The following is a 27,157-nucleotide window of genomic DNA, read 5'->3' as shown; positions in this document are numbered from 1 at the left end:
TCCTCCAGTTGGCCTCATGGGAAAATAGCATATAGCCTCAATCCTGCAAATTCCTCCGTTATTTCTTGAATATGGTCCATGGAGAGATGACCACTGCCTGAATCCTGCGGCAATGACTGTCAATAGGCCGAGGCAGAGGCAGTGACATCCTGGAGCAGTGCGGAGGATGTCAAGTATTATCAAGGACTAAATTTATGCATGGCTGAGCATAAACAACACAAGGTCCGGCCCAAGACCTTGACACAGTGCGTACTCCAAAATCAGCAACGCACTTTTGCCATGTAACCTCAATCCTGCAAATTCCTCCAATTTGCAAAAAGGATTTTGGAGGATTCAGGGCGGTTAGGGTTAATAACACCTTAATAAATCCCTGTCATATATGATTGATGGGCCATTGACAAATGATTGATCACATGTCATTCAATTATTCATCCCAGCCCACGGCCCAACTGCACCGCAAAAATAGAAGTTCTATTGCACGGTACATAGAAGTTCTATTGCACGGTAAATAGAAGTTCTATTGCACGGTACATAGAAGTTCTATTGCACGGTCACACTATTGGTGGCTCTGACCAATCAGATGACGAAGATTTTTTTAGGTGTTGTATAAAACAAACAATGAATGTTTTACATTCGTGCATTTGAAAGACTAGTTTTGTTGGTGACAGATGGAATGTTCCATTCCACTCGGCTTCGTCTCATGGAATGGAACATTTCATCTGTTATCTTTCAAAATTATTCTTAACATTGCACTCAACTCATGAACATTCATTATTTGTATAATGTTCTCATTTAAATGGGGGGCATCATTTTCATATCTGTTATGTCTTGGACTTGTAATGGACTTGTGATGGACTTGTGATTAACTTGTGATTGACTTGTTATGGACTTGTGATGGACTTGTGATTTACTTGCCATGAAATTGTGATGGACTTGTAATGGACTTGTGATGGACTTGTGATGGACTTGTGATTGACTTGTGATGGACTTGTGATGGACTTGTGATTTACTTGCCATGAACTTGTGATTGACTTATAATGGACTTGTGATGGACTTGTAATGGACTTGTGATTTACTTGCCATGAACTTGTGATTGACTTATAATGGACTTGTGATGGACTTGTGATGGATTTGTGATGAACTTGTGATGGACTTGTAATTAACGTGTGGTTGACGTGATGGTCTTGTGATGGACTTGTGATGAACTTGTGATTGACTTGTGATTGTGTGTGTATGTTTATGAAAGTGATCATTAGTGCTTATTAGAGAACTGTGCGCATCCCATGTTATATAACACTTGAACTTTTAAAAATGTTGCTCTTCCCTTTTCCAGACGTTCGCCAATTTTCCCTGGCGCAGATCACACCCAGAAATCTCAATCTCTCAACTTTGCACAACTCTTAACATTTGGCCACGGGTAAGTCCTTCAATTTCTCATTGTAAAATGACAAAAGCAAAAGAGCTCAGGTTTTTGTATCGTTACAATCCTGTCTTTTTCTGAACAGTCAGGGCTAAATATATGGCTCTGAGCATGGAGGACGAAAAGTGGCCATCTGCTTTGCTGCTATCAGAATAGCAGAAAAGCAGATTTTACATTGTTTTAACATGCATTTTTTCACTTTTCTCCTTTTCTGCTACCTGAAATGCAGATTAAACGTTTTCTGAAAATGCATTTTCCTACTTTTAAGCTTTTCCGCTACCAGAAAAGCAGATTGTACTTTTCCTCCGTATGCTGGTGGCCGAAAAGTGGCCATCTGCTTTTCTCCTTTCTGAAAAGCAGAAAAGTGGATCGAACGTTTGGCAACAACTGTGCATTCTACTTTTCTGCTTTTTGGACACCGAAAAAAGCAGATTTTACTTAGGTGGCCGAAAAGTGGTCATCTGCTTTTCTCCTTTTGGAAAAGCAGAACGGAGAAAAGCAGATGGCCACTTTTCGGCAGCCAGCATACAGGGGAAAAGTAAAATCTGCTTTTCTGGTAGCGGAAAAGCAAAAAAGTAGAACAATGCATTTTCAGAAAACGTTCAATCTGCGTTTCAGTTAGCAGAAAAGTAGAAAAGTGAAAAAATGCATGTTACAACAATGTAAAATCTGCTTTTCTGCTACTCTGATAGCAGAAAAGCAGATGGCCACTTTTCTTCCTCCATTCTCTGAGGGTAAGGGTTAATGATTACACTTCCAGAAATGTGGCATGAGGATTCAAATTTACTGGAAGATTATGTAATTATGTTATTTTGTACTTGAATTGTTGCTTTTCTTGTCATCATTGGGTATCTCCCCTGTATTTCCAGACATAACCTGCTGCTTACTTGGACCACCAGAGCAATCTACGTGTTTGACCCAACTCATATCAAGGTCATGGTGTGGTCCATGGACTTCAAAGGTTTGTCAACAGGAAGACCACTTTTGTAAATATTTGAAATATTCCACGTTTTTGTGACAACTGAGGGCGCTGTTGCTGTGATGTCACTTTAGGATAACACACTTCAGTTAGGGATTTTCTGTTCAAATTGTGAACCCAAAACTCAATTCAGCAAGATACAAGTGTGTACAGTGAGTTCAATACGTGCAGTTTTACAGTGTAAATATTCGTAAGCGTCATAAACGTGATTCTGTTCTATTTATTACATAATAGTCTGCATTTCATTTTGGAAATTCTCCGTGAATGACAGTCAACAGCTTCCTTTTTCAGTTTCGGAGAAGTTACTAGTAATATGTGAAGTTGTTTACTGGTATCCACAATCTGGAACCGGTTCCTGACATCAGCGGTTGGGTCAACCTCGTGCCCCGTGGGTACGATCTTGCTGCGCAATGCTGTCTCCCATCATGCCTTGCGCAATCGTAACCCCTGGAATTGTGTAATTTAAATGTTCCAAAATATGGCACATTATAATTAGGGCTGCAGTTTATCCGTTTAACATGCCGACGCCATCTTAAAATGTTAAAGGTTGTGATTTTGAAGAATCAATCCTTTCAAACATAACGTTTGGACGTTGCGCTATTTAGCAAAGATTTGTATTAAATGTACGTACCCCTTTCGTGCCTTTACAACCACAGATACAGGTTTTTTTTAGCGAAAAACGCGGCTGACATAATCCATATCGTACAGGCATCGCGACTTTTGACTCACAATTTTTTTTTTTCGTACGTGACGTTACGTGCAAAGCACGCGAGCGTATTATCGGCGCGCCCGGCGTGCAATCTTCGAAATAAGCACGCAGTACCTGTGAATAGCCAATCAGCGTCATTTACGTCATCATCACAGCCAGGGGTTCGTGTAAGGAACGAGCACGTGCCCCTGGAGTCGAGGCTGCGGTTGGGTATTCGCGGTTCCAGTGCCCAGCCCCGTTTACAAGTACTCAGTTTCATCCAAATACTTCTGAATCGTGCTGGTACTTCTTCATGCATATTTACGATGTACACTTAAGATGTATTAGGGGTTTCAGACAATCTTAAAAAAAGTTTTTTTTTCAGTCCCTGACAATGGGCAGAGCATACTATCCAAAACGTTATGTTTTCCTGGTTCTTTTTGGATCCTCACAAACTCACAATAGAGATTTGTCTTCACTTGCTGCAACCGCAAACTTACACTAAAAAGATACATTTATTCGTTTTGTTGTTGTTTGTAGATATACTTTGGGCATGTGTCTACAAGTCCAGAGTGTATTGTCTCCATCCAAACTCCCAAGTCCGATGCTACACGTTGCTCAGTGCGGAACGTTGTATCTCCAGACTTTTTGCGCTCAGTTTATGGGAGCAGTGCGCGCAAGCAGCGGTATACTTCGCGGAGAGGGTTAAGCAAGGCAACGCGCGCCGATATGTCCCCCGCAGCTTGATTCAGGAAGTTAATTACCAGTTGATGGATGGTAATGCGGACGTGGCGCTGATGGGAAAGATGGAGGAGTTGCTAAGCAACATGGAGGAGGATGGTCTGTCGACTCCGGGAAGCAGTCGCCGTAGCAGCCTCGAATCCTCCGAGGGATTTCGGCTAGACTCAGGCATCTACATGGTACGCAACCGCGCAGGCAGCGACGATTCGGTGGAAGATTTCCCCATCCAGAAAATCCGACCTAATGTCGTTGATCAGGAAACCCAGATGGATGATGGGATGGAGGGGTACGACGCAAAGGATGATGGGAAGTCTGATTCAAAGGTTAACCAGGACAACGCTGTAAACTTCCTTGACACCCTAAATCAGAAAGTAGCAGCCCTTGCTCTCTGCGAACCATTGGAAGAGGAAAAAGAAAGTGAATACGTAGACCAGGAGCACAACTTTGAATTGAACTATGACAAGGATGTAGCAACACTCTCTTCTGGGAGAGCCCAAGCATTGCCAAGCTTTCAGGAAGAAGCAGCTCAAGACAAAACAGAGATGGAGAGTTTTGAAGACTTTGATGAGGAGGTCGAAGTGGATGATAGTTTTGTCATGGAGGAGGCCGAAGAGATAGAAGGACCGGGGGATTTGGCTAGCGGCCCGGCTGGCATCAACTGGGGTATCAGTCAGGGCAAGCTGGGGTTACGAAGACAAAGCTCACTACTGGAAGAAATCGCTGAGGTTAGTGAAACACAGGTGTCACACAGATTAAAATCCTCTAGTCTTTGGTCCAAGACTGAATTGATTTTATTCTGTTAATACAGCCGGTCCTGATGTCTGGGAAACGAGGTTTAGCCGTCACAGTGGTAGAGAACGCAGACAACATATCATGGGAACTTTGGCAGTGCTACCCACGAAAAATTCTGAGCATACCTCACGTACGGGCTTAACATATAGCTTAAATACAGAATGAGTGAGGTACATGATTGCTCAGATTACCTGGTTAGCGCTGTCAAAGTTCCGAAGACTAGACTTGGTTCATCTTGTTTATAGCTCTTTCTGCCAATGTGACAGCTTAACTAAGTGTCGGGAACTTGTATTAGGGGAATTAAATCTACATTCGGGCTTGGAACAAGACTAAAAGCCTCCTGCTGTCTGAACAGCCACAGACAGTCAAAATCTCAATAAGCAGACTTTTTCAAATATTGCCCCCAGTTTACCAAATTTAGTTGTTCTCATTTTGTTTGCAATCGATTATGTGTCCATGAACACGTGCAAGCCAACTAGTCTGGTTCCCTGACCTGACAATTCTCGACGTCTATGAATTGCTTTGTTTCGTCTGAAGTAGGCTCAGAGAACCAGACTACAAGAACATATTTTTTTTCTTAGTTTTTCCAGCATCTATGAACACAAAATCTAAACGGGTCAGTGTATCAATATTTGCTATAAAATACATGTACCAACCCCCAAATCCATCCATTTCTGAAAAGTACAGCAAAAGCAAATGTTGTATATTACCAGGTGAAAACATACCGGAACCTTTAAGTAATGACTCAAACTTTTTCTTTGTATTTGTTCAATACATTTTTAAAATTTGATTTTGCTCATTTTTGTACCAGAAATCATCTGAAGGCCAAACAAACGTATGTATTGCATGCAGTTGTTTATGTGTTTTCCCGCTTGCATGAGAGATACCTCCATTTAATACTAACTCCCTATCATAATTTACTAGGAACCATACCCATCCAGGCAAATTCCAATTACGGGAAACTGCACACTGACTTTGTTTCTGGAGGTGTGCCAACCCAATGTAAAAGACTGTCAGTTTATGGGTACTGTACCCATCTTGACAGATTTCAGCAAAACATGCCATTGGGGTTTGATTGGTTGGGGGAGGTTACGGTATCACTCTTCATTGAAAATGCATGTACCGGTATTCATGGTAGTGGTTTTTTTAAGCAAAAAAACTAAAAATTTCAAAGGTATCTTCTCTGAGTAATCCTCGTTTGCCATTTTGTGGGTTAGCAGAATACCTAATGTTGCTAGCATCATGACTTTGGTGTGATCCCTGCCTACATGTACATGGCATATACAGGTTTATGGCTTCTGACAAGCACCCCTTGAACAAAGACATTGACAAAATGGGGAACCGCCAACATACATGTAGGGCTGGTTAGCTCAGTTGATACAGCACCGGAACGGCAATCCGGACGTCGCAGGTTCAAACCCCGCTCCAGTCAATTTCTTTGTTCAACGTTATTGACAACATAAATTCAAATTCCAAAGGTTATCACCTTAGCATCATGGACACACTAACTTAACATACATGTAATAACAGATAAGTACATTGTAACCCCTCATTGGTACATGTAAAACTACCAAACACGGAAAGTGCAGTACGTCTGTGGCCCCCGCTTCGGCCGAGTGGCTCATGGGACACAGACACACAGACACACTACCTTTGCTGACTACTGTCATGTGGGATATGCAGCCTGAGGGGGTTAAAAACGCCATATCCCACATCACAGCAGTCAACAATTGTTAATTATAACATACTGGTGCATGTGTAGCAGTACATACAGCCTAACAGTGCAGATCTACATGTACATGTATGCATGTTGTGAAATAGTGCCTTCAGTGTGTGCTTTGAAGACTTTATTTTCCATCCTACTGGCTTGCAACTTTTTTCCTTGGATCAATTGATTTCCTTACAAGTGTTTCAGTACACACATACTTGTTCCATAGTTGTGGGGACTACACACGAGTTGTCTGATGGCACTTTGGGGACCGAAGACACTGGGGGGACGGCAAAAAGTCCTCACAAGTCAGTCCTAATTACCCTAACAATAAAAACTTCCCCATAACGCGGTGACGGCCCACCCACACATGCCATTAAACATTGAAAAACACTACTGGGTGAGTAAAAAAAAAATTAAAAAAAGGAAACCCAAATAGTGCCCCCTATTTTTAAAAGAAGTTCTGCATGTAGCGCTTTCCAGATCTACATGTATGATATGAAAGCCCAACTACCGGTAATAAGCTTTGGTTTAGCGAAAGAATCATTCATACGTGTATCACTCATGTACTGGTACTTTTCCAGTTGAGGAATTTTGGACACAAACACCATTTTTAAACCTTGTCCACGGATCACAATTAAGGTAAGTGATATTTCAGCAAAACGAAAATTATTCACATCAAAAAACACATCAGAACACTAACATAACCAAGATAACTGGCATTTATCATAACATTTATTGAAAAACCTGTTGCTTCCAATGTTAAAATAACACGCTTCATAATGTCAAGAGTTTATAGTCTTGCCCTGCCTTCTACATATACATGTACTTGGCTACCTCAGAGACTTATGGGATTATTCTGATACATGTATCCTTTTTAGGATATGACTGGTTTCATTTTTACTGAAATATCTTACATTGTAAATGTGATCCATGGACAAGGTTAAAAAATGGTGTTTGTGTCCAAAAGCACATGAGCGATTTGAATGATTATTTTACTAATTTAGCTAATTATCTTATCTAGCTTAAAGGAAACTTATTAATTGGGCTTTCATATCCTAGATCTGGAAAGTCCTGCATGCAGAATGTCTCCAAAAAAAAATAGGTGGCACCATTTGGGTTTCCCTTTTCCGACTCACCCTGTATAAAGTCTTGTTACTTCCCAGTTGCATGCCTGTTTGTAGTGTTTGCTCAAGCTACCAGAAAATACTGTAAACATGTAGTTTGACTAATAATCAACAGAAAACATCTCAAAGACGCAAGGCCAAAACTTCATGCCTCATAGACCAGGGGCTCTCAAAAGTCATCACAAAATGCTATCTGGAGTTTAGCGAGGATTCCATAGAGTGAACATGAAATGCACATGTGTTGTTGTATGCATGCTGGCCAAATTTTAATAACACCCTGTATATGTTCAGACACTTTCTCTTGAAAAATGTGTGTTTCCACTTAACCCTCCGACGCAGAAAGCCCATTTACTAACACACTTACAGTGAGGGGTCACCCGGGGACCCAAATGATAAGCGCCACGGTTTGAGGCTACACAACACTGTGTCCACATGAACACAATCTTGCCATGTCTGTGGACTAAGGAGGAGGTGTATTGTATACATAGTCTGTGGTCAAGCCGTGCACTGTCTACCCGCAAGTGACCTTGTTTGTGCACGTGTATATGGTGGGTCCCCGGGTGGGCAGAAATTGCGTCGGAGTTGTTTTGTGCGCGTGTATATGGTGGGTCCCCGGGTGGGCAGAAATTGCGTCGGTCCTTAGCCCCGGTTGTCAGGCTCAGATATGCCTGACCCGGGGTCACACACTAAAGGTGACTGCATATATCCGTAGTGGGTGTCTCTGGCTAGGATTAGATGGAAGATCACCAGAATTGGTTTGAAATTTTTTTTTTAATTAAGGTAATTAACCAAATTGGGTCCCCAAAAGGGCTAGTTTCTGCGTCGGAGTCTCTTAAGGCTGGCTGTATCCAGTTTGCGTTAGAAGATGTGATAGCACGCACTCGCTGTTATTATAGACAGGCACGGCTGACGGGTTAAGACACATGTCAAGATTGCCTCGACTCGCCTCCATGTGACGTCTAGACAAGCTAATCCCTTGTGCCTTTTGTACACACACACAAAGTCCGTGAAGTCTGTGGAGGTGGACCGTGTGTTGATCTTGAAATGGCCATTGTGCATGGCCTGCTGTTGTACAATTTACGCTCCAGTGCACGTACACCCTGGAGTATAGAAACATATGAGGTTTCGGCAAGAAATATTGTACAAATAGTGTTGCATTGACTCTTGCAAATCAGTATTGTGGAATTTGGTATTCGTGGCATTTGCAAAAATCAACATTTTTGGTAAAACTAATCTTAGCACGAAGTGGTTAACAATAACATTTTCTAAAACTTAAAAAACAATTGGGAAGTTCTAGAAGATTTTCCTGAATAGGGCTGGAAACTACTCTACTCTGCATGCCGCGTAGTGTAATTTGTAATCCTTTGTGATATTTTAGGCATTGGTCAAAGAGGGGGAGCTAGACACCAGCATTGCCGAGTCCCTCAATTCTAGCAGTGACGATCCTGTGATAAATACGCTGACAGACCCCAAGACAGATGGCAGAGGGGACAGCCAATCAAGTCAAGGGAAGACGGAAACCAGTTCCCATGGTAACCAAGGTGGCTTAACCAATCAGTGCAAAGCAGATTTGGGTGGCACATCATCGCATGATGCAACCACTTCTAGTATGACGTCATCTAATGGCAGCTCAAGCCAGTTTGACCATTCAGGAACGGACAATGAGCAAAATCACGCACCTGATTCAGGCAGACCAACTTCAAATGCTAACTCACTTACTACACAAGACCGTTATTCTCAATTGGGCCAAGTGATTCCAATGGAGGCAGACTTGTCACTGAAGTCATTTAGGAATAACGAAGATCCGTGTAGTGATAAGCCTTTGAGACCACATAATTTACCGCTAGAGCCAGCATCAGATATTGATCTCAAAAGCAGCTCCTTCTCAGAAGGGACAGAACATGCCTTGGAAGACTGGCCAGTCGTTCGACGGTCAATCTCCATGCCAACTGCTGATCACATGACCAGCCCTGATGTGGACGGACGCAGGCCCAGGAAGCAGTCGTACTCCAAGGACAAGAAACGCTCCAAGAAAAGCAGAATTATTGATTTCGGTGAGTGTAACAGATTTATAGTGTGACCTAATGTCACACAAATGTAACATTTACAGTGGACGCAATGCACGAGTGCAGTTTACAATGTAATTCATCAGTCATGAACGTATAAGTATGTTGTCACTTCATGACTGACCTACCACTGTTGCATGATTATGAGTCTAGGAACTAGTCTGAGAGATGTTTGCATTGAATGTCCAGGGGCCGCTGATTTCACAAAATGTTAAGACGCGACTAAGGAAGGGTGACACCTCTTAACTCGTGACTCTTCCTAGGAGTGATTTCACCAAACTTAAGACGCTTTCAACACATCCTACATGTAACTTCCTGCCGCTGAATTCCCTTATTAAACTAAGATCGAACTGAGGATCCTCCTATCTCATTAATATGTGTATTAAATTGTATATCATCTGAAAATCATTGCTACATGTATGTCTTAGAACACTCTACTGTACATGTATTTCCTTGCTTTTTGTACATTCACCTTAGACAAACCACAATCTCCTTCCAAAGCTGATGAACCACCGAAGACTGATTCCGCATTTGCTGCAGCAGTAACACCCAAGGACCCTTCAAAGCAGCAGGCCCGAAACCCACCAACAAGTACCCCAACCAAACGGTCCCAAAGTCTCACCCCTGATCCTACTCTTCCGCAATCACCGACTTCCGTCCCCTCCAAGAGGACCAGCCAGCCAGAGATCCCCCCTCACATCCAAATGGACTTTCTCAGATCCAGCAGCTTTAGCACTGAACCTATGGGTGGGTTGGGAACATTCAATTCCAGTGAGGAGATGTTTTTGGGCGGGCCCTCTATGATGTTTTCCATGGCCGGGCCAAAACTTGCCGCTCAGTTTTTCGCACCGTCTTTTTCTGCAGTCAAAGAAAGGTAACAGATGAACACATTTTTGTAATTGATGATGATTTAGTTGAAATGTATTTGTAAAAAGACGTTTTGGTCCCGTCTCAATCAGGGCTCGATTTACCCGGGTGCACGCATGCACCAGTGCATGTAGATTTTTGCTTGTGCACGTAGCTTTTTTACTGAGCATGCACGACGTGCATGTAACTTTTTTAGCCACCAAAATACTCATTTCATGCATATATTTACCAGTGAGTGAGAATAAGAAAAAAGTTTGTTGAATACTTGACCAGATAGTGTACCAACGTGTTATTTCTTTTACAAATCCATAAATTATTCCTCGCACCATGCTCGCACAGTCGCAGCAGATTCAGAGTACGAGGTAAAATCTCTGCAACCTCCTCCGATCATGCATGTGATTTACCACGTGATACATGCTGCGGATAATTTGGTATCGCACTGACGCTCCGGGCATTCCTTATGTCCAGATCATAAGTGCGATTCCAAATTATAAGCTGCGTTTATCGCGTGGTCTCGTTATTGGCCAATCTGACGCCGCCTATCATATGCACCACATGAAGCAGACGTGTAGCTCGGAGGGCTCCGATAATTTTGCACGCAAACGACCCTGGGTACTCATCCAGGGTAATTTGTCAGGGTCACTTGTCAGGGTCACTTGTCAGGTTAAAATCTAATTTTTACACGTTCGTATGGGTCTTCATCGACGGCAAATTTCGTCGAAATGACACATCCTGAACACGCGGGAAGGCAAATTTAGATTTCAAGGCGAGTACTGAACAAATGTACGAAATTATGTATGGCGGATCGATTTCGCCATGTTCAAAATGCCACAACAGCGTGGCGTTGTATACAACGCCACGTTCACGGGTCTGGGCTTGAGCATGAAATTTCAAAGAGAAAGAATGCCTTCAGAGAAGCAGACGGGTGTAAGTCAATTATGGTGCATGTGGGTTTTTCTTGGTGCATGTAGGTTTTTTGGTCTACATACACCAGTGCATGCCACTTTTTTTGTAAATCGAGCCCTGGTCTCAATTCATACCTGGGATGAGTTCCAGACAAGCTGCAAACATTGTATCGGGTATATGTTACAGGATTCTGAACAAGTTCCCCTGCAATGTTCCCACAATGAAGTTTTCAGTATTGGTGAGTCTAGCAGTTGCTTATGAAAATTTCCCTGGAACATGTCTGGAACAAATACAGAGCTTCTTCTGGACAGTGGTGTGCTGTGGTCCAATGATTATGGTTTTTGACCCACGTGCCTTTGTACACGGGTTTGAACCCTTACAGGGAACATGGTGCTAGTATTCTTGGGCAAGACACTTTACTACAATTGCCTCTCGCCACCCAGGAGTATAAATGGGTGAAGGTAGAGACAAGAGTGCACTGATCTTGAGCTGCTGCAAAAATTGGTCTGAAGGCCTGATAAACAGGGGTAAACTGTGAAGTGCTTTGAGACCTTTGGCAGAAGCGGTATCTACCCGCAACTTGTCTGGAACTCTTCCCAGATATGAGTTGAGATGGGGCCTTACATACATGTCAGACTAGACTGCGACACCCTTTTTTCCTTTTACACTCATCTTCCTTTTTTGGTTCTTAAACAGCCTATCATCCAAGTTGGTCAAAACCAAAACATTCCTGAAACAGATGAGCGAGCCAGAAATTGGCAACCTGCCAGTGGACCACCCTGTCACCACGGAAACGCAAGCGGAAGTACTCGCCCTGAACTCACCTCAGTCTCCCTGCAAAGACCCAACTTCCCCCCAACACTCCCCTCCAAAAGACACCCTACAAAGGGGTTTATCACATTCCTTTGAATCGGAACCCTCACTGTCACGATCAAGTCTTCCAAAAGTTACATCAGTTGAATTGCAGACAAGTTCCAACAAACCTTTTGATCCAGAAAAGGAGAAAGTTGAATACTGCAATGGGCTTCCAGATGATGCTGTTGTTAAGAAACTCGCTTTAGCAACATGGGATACAAAGTGAGTAATTAAATCACACAAAGCATACATGTAAGTCCTTGTACCACCCTAAACCACTCCGCCTGTTACTCCAGGTACTACCCCAAACTGCCCTGCCTGTTACTCCCTGTACTGCCCCAAACCGCCCTGCCTGATACTCCCTGTACTGCCCCAAACTGCCCTGCCTGGTACTCCCTGTACTACCATAAACTGCCCTGCCTGGTACTCCCTGTACTGCCCCAAACCGCCCTGCCTGGTACTCCCTGTACTGCCCCAAACTGCCCTGCCTGTTACTCCCTGTACTGCCCCAAATTGCCCTGCCTGTTACTCCCTGCACTGCCCCAAACTGCCCTGACTGTTACTCCCTTTACTGCCCCAAACCACCCTGTCTGTTACTCCTTGTACTGCCCTAAACCATCCTGCCTGTTACTCCCTGTTCTACCCTAAACCACCCTGCCTGTTACTCCCTGTACTGCCCCAAACCGCCCTGCCTGCTACTCCCAGTACTGCCCCAAACCGCCCTGCCTGCTACTCCCAGTACTGCCCCAAACCGCCCTGCCTGTTACTCCCTGTACTGCCCCAAACCGCCCTGCCTGGTACTCCCTGTACAACCATAAACTGTCCTGCCTGGTACTCCCTGTACTGCCCCAAACCGCCCTGCCTGCTACTCCCTGTACTGCCCCAAACCGCCCTGCCTGTTGCTCCCTGTACTGCCCCAAACTGCCCTGCCTGGTACTCCCTGTACTACCATAAACTGCCCTGCCTGTTACTCCCTGTACTGCCCCAAACTGCCCTGCCTGTTACTCCCTGTACTACCATAAACTGCCCTGCCTGTTACTCCCTGTACTGCCCCAAACTGCCCTGCCTGGTACTCCCTGTACTACCCCAAAGTGCCCTGCCCATTTTTCTCTTTACTGCCGTAAATGCTTTTGCCTGCCCTGTTTATGATTTTTGTTATTTTGCCCTCAGACACAGCTTGCAGGACCCCAAATTGTCCCTGAGCAACAGAAATTGCCGTGATATCCTGGAAAAGTGGTTGCATGTGCTGCAAAATGCGCTAGCTTCCAAAAATCACCATCTACAAACTGAGTCCTTTGAAGAAGCTCAGGAAACAATGCCAGTTGATCAGCAAACCGGGGATCAAAAAGAAGTAACTTTTCACCTTGAGTCGAGTGGAGAAGATCAAAGCGCCCCCTCTGTTGGTGAAGAATGTCCAGTCTTGTCCAATCACAGTTTAACAAACAAAGACTTGCAGGTTGATAAAATAAATGAATTTGAGAGGGATGCTTTGAGTTTACCTGTTAAGAGTCGGAGTAAAAGTGACTCCCAGCTTTCGGACCCATTTTGTCTCCCTGCGCCAGTCTTAGAAGATGTGTCCAAACTAGCAATGCTTTGTTTCGAGATGGCAGTGTTTGATAGTGATGCTATCGTCCAATCAGATTCACCGTCTGATACTGAGAGGAGTGGCTCTTACCAAGATGAATCCTCATCTCCAGAGACTGACCAATCACATCCATTCTTAGATCCCAATATGAACACTCTCCATGACAACACCTCAGTAACCCAGTCCGTGATTGGCTCATTGCACCCAAATCCCAACAGCCCGAAATTTACAGACCAATCAAATGCACTGTCTCATAATGCCGCACAACACAATGTGCCTGACTGCAGCAGTCAAGGATGCGTATCCATGGAAACAGAGGGCATCAAGTTAGAGGAGCAAGATCAGAAATCGGCCAACTTTGTGACTTCATTTTTCTTTCTGGTGGATGTAGAGAGGGTTCGAGAGATCTTGAAGTGGCGAGATGGTTGGCGGAAACTAACAATGGCAGCCATTTTGGATTGCTTGCAAGGTAAACCTACAAAACAAAGTATCGGCAGGAGTTTTGGACATGATTAATACAATTGCTAGGATCTAGGAAGTTATCCAAATCAAATTTTGGGCCACTGTTTCTACACAGTGGTTTATCGCAATACCTCACGGTATTTACGCATGTAGTGAAAACTGTCAATAGATTTTTGTGTTCTACACGCATATCTATGTATTAAAATATCTATTGAAACCCGTACATTTTAATTTTTGACAGAGAATGTCCTGTAGGGCGTGCAGAATACATTGAAAAAATATCACATTGACTTAATATTTTTTGTTCTTTGTTTTTTCAGCGAGAGAAAGAAAGAATGAAACTGAAATAGAAAGCATCAGTAGACTTGTCCAAGTCATCGAGGACGACACACACAGAGGAAAACCTGCCAATATCTCCCATATTAATAGGTAAGTACATCAATGGATGGTTGTTATCAAACTTTTTTTTGGAAATTTGGAGTTGACTTTCAAATAGAATTGTGGTTCTTAACCAGTTCCCATCTGAGAATGTGATAATACGCACTGGCAGTTGTCATAGACCATGTACACAGGCACAGCTGACGGATTAAGACATCAAGATTACCTCGACACGCCTCTGGGTGATGTCTAAACGCGCTAATCTCTTGTGCCTTTTGTACACACACACAAAGTCCGTGAAGTCTGTTGAGGCGGACTGTGTGTTGATCTTGAATTGGCCTCTGTGCACGGCCAAGTGTTTTTCAATTTACGCTGCAGTGCACACCCCTGAGTATTGAGGCATATGAGGTTTTGGCAAGAAATGTCAAGTTGGCTGGAAATTTTCCCTTTTGCGAAAATCAAACTTTTCGGCAAAAATAATCCCGACGCGAAGTGGTTATTAAAGAATTACAATCAGTTTCAAAGTGGTTTGGCCTAGTGGTTACATTTTGTAATCGGAGGGTTAGGGGTTCGAATCCAGCTGCTGGATATATCGTGTGTCCTTGGGCAAGCCACTTCACCCCCACTTACCTCTCCGCACTGAGGAGTATAAATAGTACAGCATTAGCTGGGGAGTAACATGTGATGGACTGGTATCCCATCCAGGGGGATTAGGAAAATATACTTGGTTATTTTATGCCACAGAACCGGATATAAACGCAGGCCTGATGAGCTAGGGATATTGGCCTGGGGTAGGCTTACTTGAATGCCTTCATGGCCTTGTTCAGAGAGTACTGTTAGGGCCCATCTCAATTCACATCTGGGACGAGTTCTGGACAAGTTGCGGGTAAATCATTTACTTTGTCATGAAGAAGCTCTGCTTTTGTCATGGACATGTTCCGGGGAAATTTCCATCAGCAACTGCTTGATTTCATCGGAGGAATATTGCATGGAAGTTGTTCAGAATCCGGCATACAATGTCCGCAACTTGTCGGAAGCTCATCGAGGATATGAATTGAGACGGGCCTGTAGCGTTCACTTTAAGTTTCACTGTACTGCGCCTTTAATGCATCTTGTATATATGTTACATGTAGTTCAGAGGTCAACCTTCATGCATTCAGTTTCGTTTCGTTATCGTTCGTCTATACTAGTTTTCTGTCACACACGCAATTTTTACAGTGCATTTTCTATACTTTCGCTTGGAAATTACAAGCTAGAATCCACACTATTCTTTACATGAGTTAGTAAACATCGGCAGAGCTATTCCAGTGAGCAATCCAAGCTTGTCTCGTGGATTTTTGTGAGTGTTTATTGACCGAACTTTGTGTGCATATTCACCACGTGAGTTAAAAACCAACTCGCCCCACATTCACGGCGCGGGCAGTTGCCCCGTTCGCGTGGCGTTGTGCATGGACTCGGCCCAGTTTTGGCTGTTTGTATACTTCAACTTGGTGAGTCATTTAACTTGCAATAAACTCGGAGTTAAAGTAGGACAGTATAACTAATTCCTACAGGCCCTTGATCATTTACTTCCTATCTTTTACAGGTTGATCCAACATGGACAGATAGAGACAGCCCTTGATGTCATGCTGGGTGCATTCCCGGATCTTGTTCCATGGGAGGTGCTTCATCTCACTCAAGCAGACACAGCCCCTCCTGGCTGCTTTCTGGACTACGCTTCGGCGTTACTGGAATCCGTGGAAGCCATGGATAGGTAGGAACTCCATGCTATAATACAGCGTGTGTCAATAAAAACGCAGGATTAGAAACAAAAATATTAAGAATATAAACCACCCCTATTCATCATAATGTTAACCCTCTTTTCAAAGTACCTTTCCTTCTCTTCACTATGCTTTTTATCCCATCTCCTTTGGACAATCCTGTCCAGAGATAGAGTACATTGAAGAAGGGTTATAAATTCCAAGCTGGTCTGATTTGTGAAATCACACATACCTAATGAAAGGTTTGAATTCAGTACAGGTGAAAGTATTTGTGGATCACAAAGAAGGACATGTGTGGCAGGATTAGGCTTACATAATCCTTTAGTCCACAATCAATGTTATTAGTCAATAATTCATGATGCTTTGAAACAATGATAGTCCAGTTATTAAATTTAAGTGATACTTATCATCAGTTGTTTCAAAGTAAGTTTTGTTCTGGTTTAATTGTCTTCAATGCATACCTGCATTGTACATAACTGGTCGTTGTGTTGAGGTCATTGAATCAGACCAACCCGCTTCAGAAGGGCTTCACAAAACTTGTCATAACTTTTGAACCAAAAGTCCAAATTCCACCAAACAAAAAAATCTTGTCAAAGATGAAATTATGGACAATCAAATCCTTATCAAATTAGGCACACCAGTAGCATAATTTTCTCAGAAAAAAAATCGCTTTGAATCCTGCGTTTTTATTGACACACGCTGTAGATCGAAGATGTGACCTCATAACATGCATGTATATAAGCACAGGCAAGGACCTCATGCTTCTGATATCGTATTGGTTGCCATGCACCTTGCCTCCCCTATCGTTTTATTAGCCAACTTCTGCATATCATGCTTAATGCAGCACCGTATTGGTACATGCGTAGATATTTAAATTAGGTTGACCCCAGGTCATAGGTCATTTTGACAAGTGACGCGCTGGCCAGTATCAGACTTAACATGGCCTAGCTGCCATTTCGGTGTTCAGACTACATGCAATAGAACTAACCTCTTTCCTAGTGTTTATACATGAGTCATGTGATTGTGCCATGTAATTTCTGGAAGGAGTAGTGTTGTGAGTTTAAAAGATCAGGTTTTTGACCCCAGTGACCCTATGATGACCTTTGACCCCAGTTTGGTCATGTGACATGTTGGGGCTTGGCTACTGATACTTTTGACAAAGTTTGGTTGAAATCGGTCAAATATGTAGGAGCAATAGACAATGCCAACGTTTGTTACTAACGGACTAACAAAGAGATACGATAATTTGTTGAGCTGCTATCCTATTGATTTTGATGTTCTTGTTTCACTCAGGGACACCATGCTGGCTTCCATCTGCAGTGACCTTGAGGTCAAATGTCACTTGTTGACCTCTACCCTTTCCCAGGGTGCACCTGCAAAGGCTGAGCTGTTCTGTACATGTGGAAATATGCCAAGGTACAGTTAGAGGCCCCCTTCTTCCCAAAAAATATATCCAAAAAAAAAAAATTATAATTTATAAAATAATGATATCCCTGATTTCTTTAAAAGTCTTGCAGTGGCAGGATTATTTTGCCTTTCTCAATTCATATCAGGGACAGGTTCCGGACAAGTTGCGGACATTGTATCGGGTATATGTTGCAGGATTCTGAACAACTTCCCTGCAATCTTCCCGCAATGAAGTTATCAGTATTGGTGTGTCAAGCAGTTGCTAATGACAATTTCGGTGGCATGTGTCCGGGACAAATACAGAGCTTTCCAGAACGAAGTGAATGTTTCTTCCTTTAACTTTTCCGGAACTCGTCCTGGTGTCACATGAAAATCCGACTCCTATGAAAATTGGACCCCTATTTCCCTGTTATTGGTTGATCCCTCGCACGTGACAGGTCACTCTCCCGAAACGATCCTAAAAATAGCATAGTATCATACTCACGCGTGCGCAGTACTACCAATAAGTCCACATTTCATAGAGTCGGATATTCACGCTACACCGGATATAAATTGAGACAGGCCCTTATAAAAAGAAAAAAAATCATGATCCGTTTGATTAGTTTATTTTTTTTTATGTATAACGATTTCGTTCATTACTTAAACAATGCATTGTTCATTCTAAGTTTGATTTGTGCGCCATAACAAAATGCCTTGAACATTTTCTTGATTTTCTTTTAAGGCCTGGATCCCATGTGTTGGTATGGCAGTATGGTACCCTGACTGACCAGATACTATCTTTACCTGGGACTGGTAGAGACAGACTACTGAGTGTGTGCATTCAACATGGGTAAGTTATAATTTGTGTAATGGATTTGTTTTCTTTTCTTTTTTTTGTGCTGGGAATTTCAAATTCAAAACATCTGCAGCGATAAGACTTCATAAACTCTGTATATTTACTGTTGTCCCTTAGCTTGTGAGAAAATATAAAATTAACAAGCTGACTCTTGCAGGTCTTTAACCTGTGACCTCCTACTTAATACTAGTCCGTACGTACCATTGAATAACAAAACTTGACATGGTCTATTGCAGGCCTGTTCCCTGATCTCAGATTAGGGGGGTTCATCACACCCTCAAAAGAGGAATTTTATGTGAGTGCAAAGGGCGTGTGGTCAGGGGCCCGCTGAAATGCCCCCCTAAAATGTTGGATTCTAGGTACTCTATCTGTGGTGCAATCTGAGGCATTTCCTGGCCCTTTTGAGCAAAAGTTTATCAGAGCAACATTGTGACCACAATACCATGGAGTATTCAAAACTGGAATTTGTTGGCGGCAATTTACTTGTTTTATTTTTTTTGAATTCTGAGCGAAACTCCTCACCGAGCGTTCAAATCCCCCTGAACCTCCCCAGCGTACGGGCCTGTCTTGTCTCTGCTTCAAACTTTAATTTCATGATTTTATCCCTATCAGTCATGTCAGTATTCATCAGTTTTTGACTCGTCCCAGAAGGCCATACTTGTGCCCTCTTTTCACTGTGACTGTCTGACTGACTGGTACTTGCGAGCCGGGCAGTGCTATCATATAGGATTACCCCATTACATGAAGGGGCTCAATCCGGCCCATTGTGTAGACCAGATGCATGAAAAGCCTTCCAGTGAAAAGCCCTTCTGAATCGATTGAATAGAATGTTGTTTACCCTCTGAGTCTAAACCTGCCAGATGCAGCACAGTGCATCAGGTGGAAAAGTCTGGTGCTCTTTGATGCATTCAGCTCCCAACACCAGTGCATGAACGGCCAGCTCTGAGACAATTAGAGCTAGTCCCATTGAACAATGCCACAGTTGTAACCTGCTGTGTTCGGGGACCACAGACTCTGAGGCAGTGTGGCCTTGAGACTTTTTACCTGATGGATCTTGCTACATTTGGCAGGCTTGTCACTTTAAGCGTTGCATGTTGCTACGTTTGGCAGGTTCTACAACATATCTGCAGGGTTAGGGTTAACTAGGCTTTGCTTGTTTTGCTATTTTTGTAGCTACTGGCCGGGTGTGCTGAGGTTGTACTTGCAGCTACATCAGAGAGGACAAGCGTTGAAGATGGCGGTGCAACTCGCTGATATGAAACTTCTCTCAAAAGAAGGTAATGTTTGCCATGTTCTCTTGGGAGGAAATGGCAGGGACGACATCTAGAAATAAAACACTGTGTAATGACAGGCTTAAAACTACTAAACATGTACATGTTCTTAAAACACATTATCCGGTGAAATCATTGTAAAAGCGAGAAACTGCACTTGGTACAAAGGACAGGCGATGACGGTTTGTGTTGGATTTAAGTTGTCGTAGTCTGCCAGACTTGTAAATGGGTATTGTCAAGCAGTATTGCTTTTAGTTTTGCCGGCACAGCTGCCTCGTAGATTGAACTCAAGTCTTGGACAGTATTACCAATGACTACCAAAATCTAGCTGGCTAGTACCTGTTCATGGGTGTGTATTCGATAGCAAACAAAATGCGGACTAACTTAATATGGTAAATAGGGGGCAGTATTTGAAAAAAGCCAGTTTTGTTCCAATGCTGGTTGGCCGCTCAGCGTTGGTAATCGATACAAATATACCACTTTTCTTGAAAATGACAGCACACCAGGTGCCATGATTTTACAGGATGCTCTAGGTAGTTCATTCTTGTTTGGTATTTTTGTTTCTTGATGTTTGCAAATGTTGTATATTCCCTTTAACAAACAAACATATTAACTCTGAAAATAGACTGGTTCCCAGTCCCCACATTATCAATTCTAATGGAGGTTAGAAACCAGTCTACCCTGCGTCTATTGAATTATTGTTGGTTGCAAATAATGCAAAATTTCTGAAGTTAACATCCCCCCCAAAAAAAAAAACACGGGCCAAAGTCGTTTTCCCAATTAAGGTTTCATTCAAAATTGCTAGGAAAAGAGTAATTCAAAACAAAACAATAATCTATTTTTAGGGGAAAAATAGGGAAATAACATGGACAGTACATATTTCATGTCGAAATAATTTATTCTGATTTTGAATTTGACAAAGGAATCTTGCCAATGAATATGGATGAGTGGATCCTGCTGCTGAATCTGATGAGCCAGTCACAGTCAGTCTCCAATACCATCCAATGTCTGTCCTGCAACGCCATGCTCCTTGTTAAGCACAACAATCATTGGCTGACCACCCTAGCAACCAGCCAAACCTCATCAGACGAGGTCTGTGATTGGTCAACCCAGGACAGTTCATCTAAACCCGAATGTGACTGGGGCATTGATTGTAAGGACTCAAACCAAGATGGGATTAAGCTGCCATCTGATTGGTTGCCCTCGGTCACATGGGAGAGTATTGGCAAGCTATTGGTCAAGAGCGTTGGTCCAGGATTGGCTACAAGAATGTTGACAGATACTTGCATACCATGTGGGGAGCTATCAAAAGAGTTCTATAAGAACTGTGTTCTGGTTGGAATGCTTGAGAAGAACGAAGGGTAAGAAACTGCATATGTGATGCGATCAAGCTCAGTGAGTCGTTTGTCGGGAACTTTCATTTGGAGATTCAGGCCAAAATAGGGCCACTTCATCACATCACTTCATCACATTTCTTGGTGTTCCGACTTTTTGAACTGCATGTAAAGATGGTACCAGCATGCGGTTTTCACAGCAGTAATGCTGAGATTGTGCTCTTTTCAAATGTGTGAAACAAAATTGACCAGGGTCAACAACCGACTCATTTAGTTTGATCGCATCACATATACATGTATGTATGTGACATGGTCTGTCAAATTTAGACCCGTTCTAGACGCTGTGCTGTTGCTGTGTCAAACCAATTAATTTGACTTTTTTTAATTCGGCCCAGTGATAGTTCAGCATTTAAAACCAATTGGCTCGGCAAATTGAGTTTAACACGGCACCATCTTTTGGCTAGATGGGGCTGCTGCACTATCGACGTTTCAATGGCAATGGCATGGCACTGTTCTAAACGTGGTGGGGCAAACATTTTAAGAATGCGCGTGCTCACAATACCCTCTCTCGCATTTGCATCATGAGGAGTGAAATTGGCAAAATATTTTTGATCGCCCTGAAGTTCATTGAACTGCTTGAACTGCTTTAATTTGGCTCATTACTCCAGATGCGTTAAGGTTTGACTATTACATTTGGCATTTAGAGCAACTTCCGTGCTGTAGAGGAGCTATTGCCGCACTCATTTCAATTAACCCTAAAGGGGCCGGGTTATTTTGACCATCTCTCAGCCGGGGGGGGGGGGGGGGGGGGGGGGGGGGGATTCCGCCCCCCCCCCCTAAGATCTCGGCCATCGAGTGACGAAAAATTTTGAAACTCGGCATATGCATAGAGCAACTCTTCCTAAACATACCCAAGAAATTTCATGACTATAGGTCAAAGGGTTTTGGAATTATGGCTAATTAATTATTCATATGTACGAATGGCAATTCTGCTCTGTGTACACGACGTATATGCGAAAATTCAGTTTTTACGGCGCATAGCGCCGCAAAATTTTTCGCTACACGGCAACCCGTGGTCCGATTTGTATGTTTTTGGTATCAAAAGATGCGCAAAGCTTGCGTCTAAAAGTCATAAAAAGCCCCTTTAGGGTTAAGTTCAGCGCAGCAGGAGCGCAGCATCTTAAACGGGCCTAGACATATCTGGGCAAAGCATGAAATGAAAATTAAGTGAACTTTTTTGTTGTGTTTCAATTTATGCAACTTGTGATCCTTGGTCCAAAAATCCTGTTTGTGTTAAAACGTTCATTAATCAATCTATGTAGTACTTGGAACTTGCAAGAATTCTGTATTTTTGCCTTTTTTTCTAGTAATGTGTGCTGGAGTATGTTGGAAGGTATAGATACGTACCTGTGGTCAAAGCGCAACAACACAATGGCGCCCTCTATCTACCATCAGGTTCTACAGGAGCGTGCACAGGCGATGAATAATGATGGCTCGGGCTCGGAGACATTCAACTCAAAGGTAAATTATGTTGTATTACAGTGTACTACATTATATTACATTACAGTGTATTACATCGTATTACATTACAGAGTACATGTATTACATTATATTACATTACAGTGTATTACATCGTATTACTACAGTGTATTACATTGTATTACATTACAGTGTATTATATTATATTACATTACAGTGTATTACATTGTATTACATTACAGTGTATTACATTGTATTACATGTACATTACAGTGTATTACATTGTATTACATTACAGTGTATTACATTGTATTACATTACAGTGTATTACATTGTATTACATTACAGTGTATTACATTATATTACATTACAGTGTATTACATCGTATTACATTACAGTGTAGTACATTTGATTACATTGTATTACAAATACTCCGTGGTGGATCCATATAACCAAAACCTGCTTGGGCGGTTTTGGGCAGTAAAAGTGATAGCCGCCAAGGCGATTTGGGGTAGTGCTGGGACTATTCGGATAAAAGTAAAGGGTGAACACATTTTTTTTTTTTAATAAAATTCTGCATGTAGCAATTTCAAAATCTTGGATATGAAAGCCAAATTAATAAGCTTTCTTTTACTTACAAGAATCTTTCAAATCACTCATGTCGTTTTCAAGTTATGAAATTTTAAACATGAAAATACCGTTCTAAACTTCTGTCCACGGATCACAAAAAAAGGTGTGTGTTCTTTCAGCAAAAAGAAGCTGAAAGAACGCTTACCCTTTTTGTGATTTGTTGACAGAACTTTAAAACGGTGTTTGTGTTGAAAATTGCGTGATTTGAATGATTCTTAAACTAAAAGAAAGCTTATTAATTGGGCTTTCATATCCTAGATTTTGAAAGTGTTACATGCAGAACTTCATTACAAAATGGTCCTGCCAGTTGGGTTTCCTTTGTTTACTCACCTTTTACGTTATTCAAACACTTTGTAAATGCGTATAACTCTTTGGTTTTGTTTTCCCCAATTTCGCCTCTACAATACTCTGTTTTCTTGGTCATGAACGCATAGGTACCTAAGCCTGATGCCGTTTCCAAGAGTTCCTGCCTTTTCATTGAGGATAATGACTGCCACTGGGGAACCAATGTCAAGCTGAATAGGTTAGTAATTATAACATCCATGTCACATGAACAATAGGTTATGATTGTATGACATCAAAGTAACCATCCAATTTCCCTGTGATCAGCCACCATTGCAGTAGGCAAGAGTTTGGTTAGCAATCATGTCGTGGCTTTATTTTCAATAAAATAACTGCAAATTCTTTATCAAATGGCATAATGGTCACTACCTGTGCCGTGTACTTCTTCCCTAAAATTTTTATTTCAATTTGGAGCTTGATGACTCTAGTCCCCACCCAAGGGCGGATCCAGGGGGGGGGCCAAAGGGGGCCATGGCCCCCCCCAAAACGAAATCAATTTTTTTTTTTTTTTATGTGACATCGCAATAACGGCAGGCAATGAGTACACCACCATCTTTTCCTCAAAAAAAAACATTGGTTAAAGTGGTCAGAAATTGCCTCAGATCGCACCACAGAGCATCTAGAATCCAAAAATTTTTCGGGGCCCTTAAGCGGGCCCCGAACCTCACGCCGTAATTTTTTTGACCCACTTTTTGGGGGGACCAAATTTTTTTTTGGCCCCCCCCAAAATTGTGTTCTGGATCCGCCCTTGTCCCCACCTGGCTATCTTAGGAAACGTAAGGTCCCTACTCGATTCATAGTTGCAGGTAGAATCATTCACTTTGTCCGGAAGAAACTCTACATTTGTCCCGAACATGTTCCGGGGAAATTTTCATGAACCAGTTCGTGCTGGATGACTGTGTACACGCAAAGGTTTTGCAGTATTCAGAACGGATGATAGATAATATGCAGGGAGCGAGGCCGGAAATTTCTGTCAGCGACCAGCTCGCAGTGAGCAGGCCAGAATGATGAGTGTGCTGCCGGAGGGTGATGGCTTCAACCCGCCTGGCTTGAAGTCGAGTGAAAATTAACCCTGCACCTCGTTCCGTTTTTATCAAAATAATCCTGGCATAAAATGGTTAACAAGTGCTTGACACACCAATACTGATAACTTCATTGCGGGAAGATTGCGGGGAAGTTGTTCAGAATCCTGCTACTTATATCTGATACAATGTCCACAACTTGTCCGGAACCCGGAACTCATCCCAGGTATGAATTGAGATGAGCCCTGAACAAATTATGACATCAAGCCTATTTTAATACATGACCTTTTTTTCCCCCTTTATAGTGATTGTGAGTTATGTGGACTTGCATTGTCAGCTACAGTTTCTGCCCGGAAAAGCGGACTGCTGGCATTTCCCTGTGGTAAGTTAAGAAATAACAAAACAAGGCAAGCATTGCATAGCTAATCACAGAATGCAAACAATTATAGTCGGTCGGTTGGTCGGTCGGGCACATAGACCAATATTACTGGGCTACCAATATTGCTCTCTGCTACCAGCAAAACGTGATGAAAACAAAAAAATGCTCTTTGACTTTGGAGTGTTCAAGTACATGTACAGGGTGAGTAAAAAAAATGAAACTCAAATGTTGGGACTATTGTTTTAGAGCAGTTCTGCATGTAGTGCTTTCAACGTCTAGCATATGAAAGCCCAATTAATACGCTTTCTTTTACTACAAGAATCATTCAAATCACTCATGTACTTTTCAAGTTACAGAATTTTAAACACAACCACTGTTCTAAAGTGCTGTCCACAGATCACAAAAAAAGTGTGCGTTCTTTCAGCAAAACAAAATCAATTCACACACATCCTTATGTGATTTGTTTTCATCTAGCTGAAAGAATACTTACCTTTTTGTGAGCCGTGGACATAACTTTAAAACGGTGGTTGTGTTTAAAATTCAGTAACTTGAAAATTACATGAGTGATTTGATTGATTCTTGTACTAAAAGAAAGCTTATGAATTGGGCTTTCATATCCTAGATTTTGAAAGTGCTACATGCAGAACTTCACGAAAACAACAGTCCAGACATTTGGGTTTCAGTTTTTTTACTCACCCTGTATAACAAATTTCTTGTAATTTTCATTTAAAAAACCGGGTTTGAACCTGTAACGTCCAGATTTCCATTCTGGGACTCTACTGACTGAGCTTTCCAGCCCTATGTTAGCAGTTTTCTATTTTCATGATTTTGGCGATGTTTTTGTTCAAATTAATTGTTTAATTCTGTGAAACTCTGCTTTTGTAACAAGTTCCCTTAGAGGGAAGATACAACATTTGCAAACATCACAAAACAAAATGATCAAATTGTCACGAAATACCTTACTTGATTGCTATGAAATGACAGTCTAAAGCATCCTGTAAAATTGTGGCTCCTGGTGTGCTGACATTTTCAAGAAAATGGTATTTTTCCAATGCTGTTTGGCTGACCAGTGTTGGAGAAAGTTTTTGTTTTTCCCTTCATAAACTGCTCCTAATGTTTCCTAATTAGTTATTCCGCATTTTCTTTGCCATTGATGTGAAGGGGTACAAGCCTTTCTAGACTGATTCTCTGACCTTACAATTCCCCAAAGTCTACAAATTGCTCTGATTCATCTTAAGTGGGTCTTGGAACCAGACTACGAGAACATGATTGGTATTCTTGGTTTTTCCAGCATCTACAAGCCCAAACCATGAAAAAAGTTATTTTAACAATATTTGCTATAACATGCTAATCCTCCAAATTCATGTATTTCTAAAAATTGCAGCAAAAGCAATTGTTGTACATTCCCTTTAACCATTTTGTGTCTTTTAAAATTGCAAATGTTTCACGTTTTTCTTCTTTGTTCAGGGCACACGTTCCACTCAGCTTGTGTGGTTGAGAGAGCCTGCCTGCTGTGCTATGAGCTGAAATGCCAGAGTCTCTAATGACTGCATCAAAGTGTATCTGCAATGTAACAGCATTAACGAAGTGGGTTCTTTTCAACAACTTGGTGCTCAGAGTGCTACGCCCACTCGTCAGGCCTGTCAAGTATTTCTTGGATCAGCATTGTTTTTTATGCCCCGCGGCGAAGCCGAAGGGGCATACTGTTTCCGCCTTGTCCTTCCGTGGGTGGGTGGGTGGGTGGGTGGGTGGGTGTGTGGGTGTGTGTGTGGGTGGGTGTGCTTGTCTTACATACGCAGTGTGGACTTCCGAACAAAAGACGTCCACATAATGTAGGTAGCACCGACGTTGTGTGGACTTACCCCACGTCCACACAGTGTTTCCCCATTTCTGGAAAACAGGTTTAGAGGCATTTTTGGGTTAGGTTTATCTGTAGCAGAATGAAGAGAAACACTAAAGGGAATCATAGAAAAAAAATTGGGTTGAAAGAGTTTTCACAGTTTGAGAAAAATAAGTTTTTTCACTGGTTTTTCTTAACTACACGAAAGCAATGGAAAGTCCACACTAGTCATGTGAAACAAGTAGGTGTGTGTGGGTGTGTGTGTGGGTGAGTTTGTCTTACAT

General features: G+C 42.3%; 1 protein-coding gene across 2 annotated transcripts in view; it reads left to right on the top strand.

Moving 5' to 3' along the window:
• LOC119723629 overlaps nt 1-26,702 on the top strand; it is a 42,804-nt gene extending 16,102 nt beyond the window's left edge. Inside the window, exons 10-27 of one of the 2 annotated variants that reach the window (XM_038194378.1) lie at nt 1,334-1,417; nt 2,290-2,381; nt 3,628-4,553; nt 5,432-5,455; nt 8,834-9,509; nt 9,999-10,395; nt 11,991-12,371; nt 13,320-14,203; nt 14,517-14,625; nt 16,160-16,327; nt 17,628-17,750; nt 18,463-18,570; nt 19,750-19,853; nt 20,770-21,208; nt 22,549-22,702; nt 23,725-23,813; nt 24,960-25,036; nt 26,501-26,702. In XM_038194378.1, the coding sequence (XP_038050306.1) occupies nt 1,334-1,417; nt 2,290-2,381; nt 3,628-4,553; nt 5,432-5,455; nt 8,834-9,509; nt 9,999-10,395; nt 11,991-12,371; nt 13,320-14,203; nt 14,517-14,625; nt 16,160-16,327; nt 17,628-17,750; nt 18,463-18,570; nt 19,750-19,853; nt 20,770-21,208; nt 22,549-22,702; nt 23,725-23,813; nt 24,960-25,036; nt 26,501-26,577 (4,912 nt within the window). In that variant the 3' untranslated portion in view covers nt 26,578-26,702. The remainder of the gene's footprint in view (nt 1-1,333; nt 1,418-2,289; nt 2,382-3,627; nt 4,554-5,431; nt 5,456-8,833; nt 9,510-9,998; nt 10,396-11,990; nt 12,372-13,319; nt 14,204-14,516; nt 14,626-16,159; nt 16,328-17,627; nt 17,751-18,462; nt 18,571-19,749; nt 19,854-20,769; nt 21,209-22,548; nt 22,703-23,724; nt 23,814-24,959; nt 25,037-26,500) is intronic. The other variant, XM_038194386.1, reaches the window with a different exon arrangement.
• Nucleotides 26,703-27,157: the final 455 nt, after the last annotated feature.

Source organism: Patiria miniata, unplaced genomic scaffold, assembly GCF_015706575.1.
Source record: "Patiria miniata isolate m_02_andy unplaced genomic scaffold, ASM1570657v1 HiC_scaffold_1, whole genome shotgun sequence".
Taxonomy (NCBI): Eukaryota; Metazoa; Echinodermata; class Asteroidea; order Valvatida; family Asterinidae; genus Patiria; species Patiria miniata.
This window is presented reverse-complemented; position numbering and strand designations above follow the sequence as displayed.